The sequence below is a fragment of the Populus euphratica genome, unplaced genomic scaffold, assembly GCF_000495115.2.
Source record: "Populus euphratica unplaced genomic scaffold, PopEup_1.0 scaffold103.1, whole genome shotgun sequence".
NCBI classification, from domain to species: domain Eukaryota; kingdom Viridiplantae; phylum Streptophyta; class Magnoliopsida; order Malpighiales; family Salicaceae; genus Populus; species Populus euphratica.
The window spans coordinates 477,432-487,870 of NW_011499891.1; the positions used below are offsets into that span (position 1 = coordinate 477,432).

Genomic DNA, 10,439 nt, shown 5'->3' on the forward strand with positions numbered 1-10,439 from the left:
AGAGTGTAACATTAGAAATATTTAAAATTTTACCAATATTTTTTTTTATTAAATTGCAAGATTTTTTATTTATCATAGATGCATTGTAGCTTTTTACTCAAAATATTATAAATTCTAATTTCCATAAGATTAAAAGTTTTTGATATATTATATGTAATATCATTTAGTACACAAATTTTGATAAAAAAAACATTATTTAGAAAAATATTCAAGTTTTGGTTATTTTATTTTATTTTATTTTAAAGGATGAAATGTACTCCCACACCCATGTGTACTAGAGAAATTATATCATCATATTTGTCTCTAAACGAAAATTCAAGCTACCCCAGCTAATTGGTTCTAAAGTATTTGAATTAATATGATATGCATACGTCTTAAACCCAAATGAAATTAAAGTCTAAAGTATTTGCCACTTAAATTTAGTCAATTTGATTAGGAATTAATTAATCTAAAACATCCATGATTTGAAACCTAACTCATATCAAGTTTTAAATTAAAATAAAAGGGATATTAACATAACAAAACTCAATTAATCCAACTAGGTTTTTAATGACTCGATCAAAACCACTTTAAATTTAATAAACAACTACTATTTTTTTTTTATAAAAACTAAAACTACCTTTTAATAGGAATGTTATTCCTCTGGGTTTATCAACTAAGATTAACCAACATTTACGATATGAACATAGTAGGAAAATATTATTCAATAAAATGGATGCGGGGTAAATCATCCCCAACTTTAGGTAAAATTAATTTACTTAACAACTCATGGATTTCACACAATAAAGTTTTTATTAATCCGTGTGGATGCATGAGAAATTATTGATGCAGAAATTAGTTCACTTGATATTATACTGAAGTTTTTAAATTCATGTTAAGGATAGCAATTCACATGCTTAATTTAATTATATATAGATTACATGAATTGCTTAACTGGGATTGTTATACCAAGAACAGATTAAAAACTGAATTTTCTATATAGTTATTGAAATTGAGAAAACACACAATAATCAAACTTAAAAACAAGTCAATTTTCTTTTTTTTTTAAAAAAAGAAAATAGTTTTCCCTGTCCATAAATATTCATGAAAAATCGAAGGTAATTATTAGATGAGCTTATTCACAATTGAGTCCCAAAACAAATACATTGTATCAATTAAGTCTCAAATGTTTCAGACATTTTTCAATTGAGTCCACCTGGCCTTTGCATGATATCTATAAATCTAAGAAGATCCAGGCACCAGAGAGGAATAGAATCAAATTTGACTCCCTAATCCCTATGGAAAATGTAGTGAAGTCCTTTTATTATAGTTTTAGATAATAATTTGATACAACAACTTGACAACATCAACAGACAACAGATTCTCCTCTCAATCCCAACAACAGAGGATGAATAACATTCTCAAAATCTCTATTAGTAATTCATAAGCTTGAGATGAATTATATATATAGACCAAAGGCTTGAGATGAATTCAAGATTGCTCAAAAGAATTCCACTGATAAGTATAATTTAAGAATCAAGAAAAAGATAGGAAAAAGAGAAAGTTGTTTAAGAAATAATTGCATATCCTTTCACTGGACTCTTTTAGACTATATATAGATATAGCAGTACAGGTAGGAAAAATAACAAACATGGCTACCGATTAGGAATGCTTGAAAATAGAACAGAACAAACTGACTCAACAGACAAATGACTAAATAAAGAAATTAGACTAAGTCTTCCACTTGGCCACTACACGTCATGGTCTCTTCCACCTTGCCTTTCCACAATTACACATCGTGGTCTTCTCATCCCTGCATTTCGTGGTCTGCTAATGTGCCACTACGTTGCTGTGAAGTGGTGCATATCATTCCCTACCCCTTAAGGAACCTTGTCCACAAGGAGGAAGTCTGGATAGGACTTGGAGAAACGCCACTCTTTTTCCCAAGTAGCGTCTTCTGTCGGTGCACCCACCCATTTCACCAAAATTTCAGATTTTGGACGATAGTTACCTTTGCGTATCACACGTCGGTCTAAGATAACTTCAGGTTGGGGAAGAACAACTAAAGTAACCAAGACAGGGGGAAGTTCAGGAGAGGAAGGAGTAACTGGCCCCAAATGCTTCCTTAACAAACTGACATGAAAGACATCATGTATTTGAGAACCAGGGGGTAAGGCCAGTTTATAAGCCACCAAACCGACTTTCTCCAAGACTTTGTATGGACCAAAAAATCGTGGAGAGAGTTTAAGAGAAGCGCGAAAAGCCACAGAAGTTTGCCGATAGGGTTGAAGTTTTAAATACACATAATCTCCCACAATGAATGATACCTCGCGTCGGTGTTGGTCTGCCTGACATTTCATCCGATTTTGAGCCAACTGAAGGTTATGGCGCAACTCAAGAAGGATGGTATCCCTGTCACGCAGGTACTCATCAACGGCTTGAACGCGAGAAGTGTCGGGTATATAAGCCAGTAAGTTGGGAGGGGGAACTCCATAAACAGCTTCAAAGGGTGTCATCTTGGTGGAGGAATGAATGGAAGTATTGTAACTAAACTCAGCCCAGGGAATCCATTCAAACCATTTACGAGGCTGATCTCCTGCAAAACAACGTAAATACTGTTCCAAAGTCCGATTGACAACTTCGGTTTGGCCGTCAGATTGGGGATGATAACTTGAACTCATACACAACTTGGTTCCCTGCAGATTGAATAGTGTGCGCCAAAAGGCACTAATAAACACCTTGTCTCGGTCACTAACTATGGAAGTTGGAATTCCATGCAGGCGAACCACATTGACAACAAATTCTTTGGCAACACTGACAGCAGAAAATGGATGTTTTAAGGCAACAAAGTGAGCATATTTGGTCAATCTGTCAACAACGACCATGATAACAGTATAACCATGAGAAGATGGTAATCCTTCAATAAAGTCCATGGAGACATCAGTCCATATTTGAGTAGGGATGGGTAGAGGTTGAAGTAATCCTGCCGGCTCCATACAATCTGTTTTAAACCGCTGATAGACATCACATTGTTGTAAGAATTCCTTCACATGCTGTCGCATATTAGACCAAAAAAAACTTTGTCTGATGCGAGAAAGAGTTTTATGAAACCCAAAGTGCCCACCTACAGGTGATGAATGACAGTCAACCAAAATCTTTAGGATCAAAGAAGAGCTAGAGCTCAAATAGATTTTTTCTCGCTTGAACCAAACGCCATCACGGAGGAGCAGCTGATGGTTGGCTTGAGAGGTTTGTTTGTGTAGTAAGTTAGCATAAAAGGAGTCCTACTGAACTTCCTTCTGAAGCAACGACCACCAATCTGCATGTGGTTGAGAAATGGATATAAATTGGAATTCAACTACACGTGATAATGAATCAGCACCTTGATTTTCAGGCCCACGTTTATACTCTATTTTGTAATCATAACCAAGCAGTTTTGGCAGCCAGCGTGTTTGTGTAGGTGTAGTAATTTGTTATTCCAGGAGGTATTTGAGACTTTTGTGATCAGTGCGAACTGTAAAAGGTTTCCCCAACAAGTATGGACGCCATTTTTTGATTGCCTTGACGATTGTCAACATTTCTTTTTCGTATGTGGACAATACTAAGGCCGACCCTTTAAATGCTTCACTAAAATAGGCAATCGGTTGATTCTGTTGGAGCAGAATTGCACCAAGTCCTATTCCACTAGCATCGCACTCAATGACAAATTGTTGAGTAAAATCAGGAAGGCGTAAAATTGGTGGAGATGTCAATGCTTCTTTCAACTGTTGGAAGGCCTTCTCTGCTGTATCGTTCCACTGAAATCCATTTTTGCTCAAGAGACGGTGTAGGGGTGCTGCTATACACCCAAAATGATGGATAAATTTTCGGTAGTAACCAGCTAAACCAAGAAAACCACGGACCCCTTTTGCTATTGTTGGTGGTGGTCATTCTGTTAGGAGATCCAAACATTCAAACACACACAAATTTACGTGGTTCGGCAACTTGCCTACTCCACGGAGCTACTGGTTTGTATTAATCAAGCTTAAAGGCAATACAAACAACAAAACAAGGAGGAGGAGAAAACTTCTCAACTCAACTCAACTCTCACCCTTAGCTCTCTCTCTGTGTTTCTCTCTATCTCGTGGTATATCTCAGCTATCAGAGCACCTTCTATTTATAGCTGAGGAGGGAGATGATTGTTCAACAATGGTGGGCAAGTTAGGCACCTACCATTTGACTATGACTTCAACCATGGCTGCCACCAAACATGGCTGCCACCGACTATGGCTGCCACCGACCATTTGTGTCCACACACATAACACATTCAATGACAGCTTGGATTTTGGTGGGATCAACCGATACACCTTGCTCAGAAATGATGTGACCCAAGTAACTGACCCGTAAAACTCCGAATTGACATTTGGACAATTTGGCAAATAAACTGTTAGTTGATAAGATCTGTAGAACAGTTTGCAGATGAGTAAAATGGTCCTCCCATGATCTTGAATATACTAGAATGTCATCAAAGAAAACCAAGATAAAGTGTTGGAGGTAGGGACGAAAGAGATCATTCATGAGACTTTGAAATGTTGCAGGCGTATTGGTGAGACCAAATGGCATCACAATAAATTCATAATGCCCTTCATGAGTTCTGAAAGCTGTTTTATGAATGTCAGCATCATGCACGCGAATTTGATGATATCCAGAACGTAAATCCAATTTAGAATAAAATTTGGCACCATACAGCTCATCTAATAGTTCATCAATTATGGGAATTGGATACTTATCTTTCACCGTGATGTCATTGAGAGCTCGATAATCCACACAAAATCGCCATGCACCATCTGCCTTCTTCACTAATAGAACTGGGGAGGAGAACGGGCTATGACTTGGTCTGATTAAACCAGATTGCAAAAGCTCCTTGACCATTTTCTCTATTTTAGTCTTCTGATAATAAGGATATCGATATGGCCTCACAATGACCGGTTCTGCTGTAGGAAGCAATGGAATGTGATGATCATGTGACCGTTGTGGAGGTAAGCCAGTCAGGGTTTCAAACACCTGAGAAAATTGAGCTAAAAGTTGACTAATCTCAGGAGGATAGGACGGTGGTTCGCTGTCATTGTTGGAAGGAATTATTTGGAAGAATAATCCCAAGCCTTGTAATCCATTGAACTCCTTATCTGTTAAGGCTTCAATGCTAGTTCTCCCTAATCCCTGAAATGTGTGAGAAATTACTGCAATATTGAAATTCATGGTAAGTTGCTTGTAATCAGTCCTGACTGGTCCGAGAGTTGCAAGCCATTGCACTCCCAATACCAACTGGCATGCTGCAACAAGAAGAATGTAGTAATCGGTGGTGACAGAAAGCCCTTGAATGATGAGGGTGAGCGCCTGACATTGCCCAGCACATTCAATCTTTTCTCTGTTAGCCACCATGACTTGTAATTGTTTACCCTGAGTTACTGGTAATCCAAATCTAGAGACCAAAGCCTGATCAATAAAATTGTGAGTGCTACCTCCATCTATCAGCACTGTTACATTCTTGTTCTTTAACTTGCCAAGGACGCGTATGGTTTGTGGATGTTCAGTTCCTGTAATTGCATGAAAAGAAATTTCAGGTAGAACTTCTGAAAGTTCCAGATCAGGTTGGTTGATCTCAACATCTTCGGTATCCGTATGAGGTGAATCTTCGATCATAAACAATTGTGGTCGGGCACAACGATGTCCTGGAACGAACTTCTCATCACAGTAATAACATAACCCTTTTTCTCGTCGTTCCCGTGCCTCTTGATTGGTGATTCTACGGAAGGTTGCTGGTGGATTACTGGAACTTTGGCTATGACGCTGATTTGGTGGAGGTCCTAACACCCCAGCCACTGGATTGAAGGAGGTTTTTGCTGCTGCATAAGCTGGTTGGAAACGGAGTGGTTGAATTGGCCTCTTCTGCAACTGGTTGCGTTCCTCAATTAGTCGAGCCACCCCTATTGTATCTGTCAAGGTTACAGGCTGTTTAATTTTCACATCTATGCGAATATCATCTTTGAGTCCTGCAATAAAACAACCTATTAAAAATTTTTCGGGCAGATTGTCCACTCTGTGAGAAAGCCTTTCAAAAGCTTCTTGATAAGCTATGATGGTGGTAGTTTGTTTAAGGCGTGTCAGAGCTTCTGAGGGATCCTCGTAGTCGGTTGGACCAAACCGGAGTTGTATAGTATTGGTGAATTCATCCCATATTAGTGGTCCACGGAATTTTGCCAACCACCGGTGCCACTGTAAGGCGATGCCTTCTAAATGGAATGAGGTCAGCTGAACTTGTTGGTCCAACGCAATATTTTGAAATTCAAAATATTGTTCTGCCTTGTAAATCCATCCCGTTGGATCATCACCATTAAATTTTGGAAAGGACAACTTGAGGTTGTGATTAGAGTAGTCTTTTGTAGTGTTAAAACGAGAAGTATGTGGGTGTGAGGATTCATCACGGGCAAAGGGGTTTGTTTCAGAAGAATTATTGTTTTGGCTATGATAAGCTCGAAGAGCTTGGAGCTCGGTTAACACTGCTTGTAAAGCTGCGTTCACCTGATTGAAACTGCTCTCATGTCGTGCCAAGATTTCATTGACCTCACTGCGGAATTCTGCATTTGTTTTACCACAAGTGTCCATGGTTGTAACCAGGCTCTGATACCACTGATAAGTATAATTTAAGAATCAAGAAGAAGATAGGAAAAAGAGAAAGTTGTTTAAGAAATAATTGCATATCCTCTAACTGGACTCTTTTAGACTATATATAGATATAGCAGTACAGGTAGGAAAAATAACAAACATGGCTACTGACTAGGAATGCTTGAAAATAAAACAGAACAAACTGACTCAATAAACAAATGACTAAATAAAGAAATTAGACTAAGTCTTCCACTTGGCTACTACACGTCATGGTCTCTTCTACCTTACCTTTCCATAACTACACATCGTGGTCTTCTCATCCCTGCATGTCGTGGTCTGCTAATGTGCCACTACGTTGCTGTGAAGTGGTGCATATCATCCACTTCTTGGGCTTGTCGAAAATGCCGAGTCCGTATGTTGAGAAGAAAATCTCAACAAGGAGAGGGAATTGTAGCAGAGCGAAAAGCGTGACAGGAAGACTAGCCAGCAATATAATCGGAAAGGAAATCCACGGAAAACGATCGCGAAGCATCACAAAAAGCGTAATGCCGAAGGTTATCATCATAGTTGCTATCGAAAAGAAAAGACAGGAAAGGCCTACGATCATTTTCGTAGGCAAGGAGTTGAGGAAATCTTCCTCCCTGTACCGTGATGTCAGGATTCCTAAGAACATCAACAACGAAGATGCAGACGCAAACAATGACATTGCATCGGACACCATGAAGACCATGAACGAATTCCTATGCAAGTATATAGGAATCCCTGAATACTGATCATATCCACCTGGAACAGTAAAGATCGCTGCAAACATTATGGTAGAAATAAGAGCAGCCACAACCGTGCAAGACTCGGATGTGTCCTTCATCCATTTCTCCCCTTCTTCCATTAATTTCCTGTGCTGCTCAGTGAATAAAGCTTGAGGTGTCTTACGGTTAGAATTTATCATCTCTCTGTACTTGGGTTGGACAATGCTCTCCACCTCCTGCAGTGCAGCAAACTCTTCTGAGAAATATGTGGAGTACATCCTGATGAAAAATCATCAACGATAGGAAGTAAGATTACCTTATACCATTGTAGCTCTCTTTGCATTTGTAATGCTGCACCCGAAACACGATCAAGCTGAGAGGAGGGTGCTAAGAATGCAGCTTGATGTAAAATGTTGTTGTGATACTTGTCCCAAGAAGTTGCCATTGAGTTCTTCTTTGCTCCCATTTTGTATATAAGGCTGAATATCTTTTCTTGGCGTTGCAGGGTTGCATACAAGAATATGCCCCGGTTAAGATCATCCTCGCACCATATCATGTCAGGATAATGTCTAACAATCTCAACGATGAATTCAACAATTCCATGCTTAACAGCATTGAATACAGCCTTGTGCACACCAATTTCTTTGAAGTCTGATCTATGCAGAGTTGATATTTGTTCGCATAGGCAACACAGAACTGCTAGCGCTTGGCCATGTATCAACTTCAGGTTATACATTTTCTTGATAGCTGGAACTGCAAGTATAATTTGGTTCAGGTTATTTTCGCATATAATTTGGTTATCTATTTTTCAGAATTTACTTACCAAAGATTTTCAATCCCTTCCAGGCCATTACCAACAACTGGTCAGATGCTGCGAAGTCCATATAAAATATCAAAATGGAATTTCTGGTCTTATAAGGGACAATAATGTGGTAACTATAAGAAACTGAAAACTTTTAAATCTCAGATTGAAATCTCATGTTTTATGGTATACCTCGTTTAACAATGTTCCTTCGATCAGTTGGTCCCTTATTCGGCCTCTCAATGTCCCCATGGCTGTGGCTAGAGGCAAGTGAATGAGGTACCCGGATACCTACAACAGGATAATGCCACATTGAAGGATGTGAAAAGAAGAGCCAAACTGTTTTTCATAAAAGCATCGGTTTTTTTTTTGGCCTAATGGTCATCAAGTTCATCATGATTTTTGGAGATCATCCTCAATGATATTATGTTTTATTTGTAAACTGAGTGATAGCAGTTGCATACCGTTGTATATCCATTGTTGCCACCAAGCAAGTTGAGTTCCACTGGGAAAAGCAGAAGGTTTTTGAGCAAGCATATCAAGAGCTGTGTCTTTGTCACTATCTTGATCAAAAGCCAATTGTGGGAATTGTTGAAGCAGATCCAAGGCAATATCTGCATAAGCATTAAACAATGAACAAAGAAAAGCGAACAAAGGCTAAACAAGATGGAATTTTTAGGTGAGCAGGAGGAGAAAACAAAAATATGATCAACCGATCTTATTTTTGGACTGAGCTCTTCTTATACCGTAGAGTTCGTCCATGATACATGTTGTGAGAAGCATAACCCCATTCTTATTGTTTGTAGCTGGACTGAGCTCTTCTTTCGGACTCACGCTGTACAGATAACGAACCATGCCTTTATGCCCATAGAGAGAAGCCACAACAACTGGGATATGGCCATTCTGGTTTGCAACTTTAAGTAAACCTCCATTCTTTGCTACCAAGTCCTCGGCAATGCTTGTGATCCCTCCAATGGCAGCATAATTAAGAGCGGTGGCATTATTTCTGTTTCGGATTGTCAATTTATCCGGCTCTAACCGGTCCACCAGCTCCTCAACAATCTCTCTGTGTCCAGCCAGAACCGCAACATGGAGGGCAGTGTCCCCATCTGCTGAAATGCTAGCAGTCAGTCCATCAGGATGTTCTTCCAGGAACTTCATTGTAGCCTCTAGGTCGCCATTGTCAACAGCCTTGTATAGCGGCAGATACTGAATGTATGTCGTATCTTTAATCTCAGCCAAGTTATAGCATCAAATGCGTTCTCATTAGTTATAGAGTGAAACACATTGAATCATTTGTATTGAACACCAGACAAGATTTAAAGCTTGGAGGGTTAATTAATTACCATATTCCATGCTTGAGCTATCCTTCGATACTGAAGGCGCCCGTGATTTTAACTTGCGGGTTGACTTGCTTGAGTCCACATCCATATCTATTTGAGAAATAGCCTATAAATGTCATTGAAACTTACATCACATATTGTGACAGAATTTTGTTCACTAGGTAAACTAATTGAGTTATATTGTGCTTGACTTTCTACTTCCAGAGAGAATTTTTCGACATGCTCCCCTGCCACTGCAGTGAATAACAGCCATAACTATGTGCGGGTGTGCACAAGCAGAAACTCTCAAAATTATGATACAAATCAATAAAAAGGTGTATTTTTATCTGTAACAAGTGAGAATTCTGAAACATTGACTAGTATTTTAGGAGGTTATCAGTAGAAGTGAGATATCTTAAGAAGCGTGCACAAGGTATGTGCCCCTTCAGGTTATTGGTCTGCTAAATACATAAATCTAATACACCAAACAGTTTGACTAAGAACTTAATATGCAAGTTCAATACTTACAGGAAGTACACTGTTCAACCACAGCTTGCACTCGACAGGATAGGTTGCAGCAGACGAGGTGACCTAAAAAATCTTAACAACTTCGAGGAAGCGAATCCAGTTAATTTATAAGAGAGAGTGAAGCATGAAACATGAAAGAATAGAGGAAATCTCCATTTCAAGTAAATGAAACTAGGAATATGTATTCAAGGATCCACCGCTTATGTTTCTGCTTTGGATTCTAACAAAGAAGTGATTCTTTGTGTCTTTTGAAAGAGCTGATTGAGAACATATATAGGATCACAGTACTGTTTTCTTTCTTCTGTGACCTGGATCTCATGTCCTCTTTAATGATTCTTGCAAAGGCTAAAGTTGAGAGAATCGATTTACGATCCAATTGTTCAAAGAAGATCAGTGTGCTTGCAGTCCAAGCAAGCC

At 38.9% G+C, this 10,439-nt stretch overlaps 1 protein-coding gene across 2 annotated transcripts; it reads right to left on the reverse strand.

The window, feature by feature from the left end:
* Positions 1–1,251: 1,251 nt before the first annotated feature.
* On the reverse strand, positions 1,252–10,439 carry LOC105131196 (uncharacterized). Of its 2 annotated transcripts, none has more exons than XM_011034050.1 (9): positions 10,023–10,438; positions 9,519–9,621; positions 8,919–9,398; positions 8,637–8,786; positions 8,365–8,463; positions 8,194–8,241; positions 7,687–8,123; positions 7,009–7,606; positions 1,252–1,496 (listed from the first exon to the last, which is right to left on the reverse strand). In XM_011034050.1, exons 2-9 carry the CDS (start codon positions 9,601–9,603, stop codon positions 1,471–1,473), a joined length of 1,923 nt encoding a protein of 640 aa, XP_011032352.1. In that variant the 5' UTR covers positions 9,604–9,621; positions 10,023–10,438; the 3' UTR covers positions 1,252–1,470. The 2 variants fall into 2 exon arrangements, with proteins under 2 accessions (XP_011032352.1, XP_011032351.1); XM_011034049.1 differs by lacking the exon at positions 1,252–1,496 and adding an exon at positions 1,547–1,818 and having other exon boundaries at positions 6,942–7,606; positions 10,023–10,439.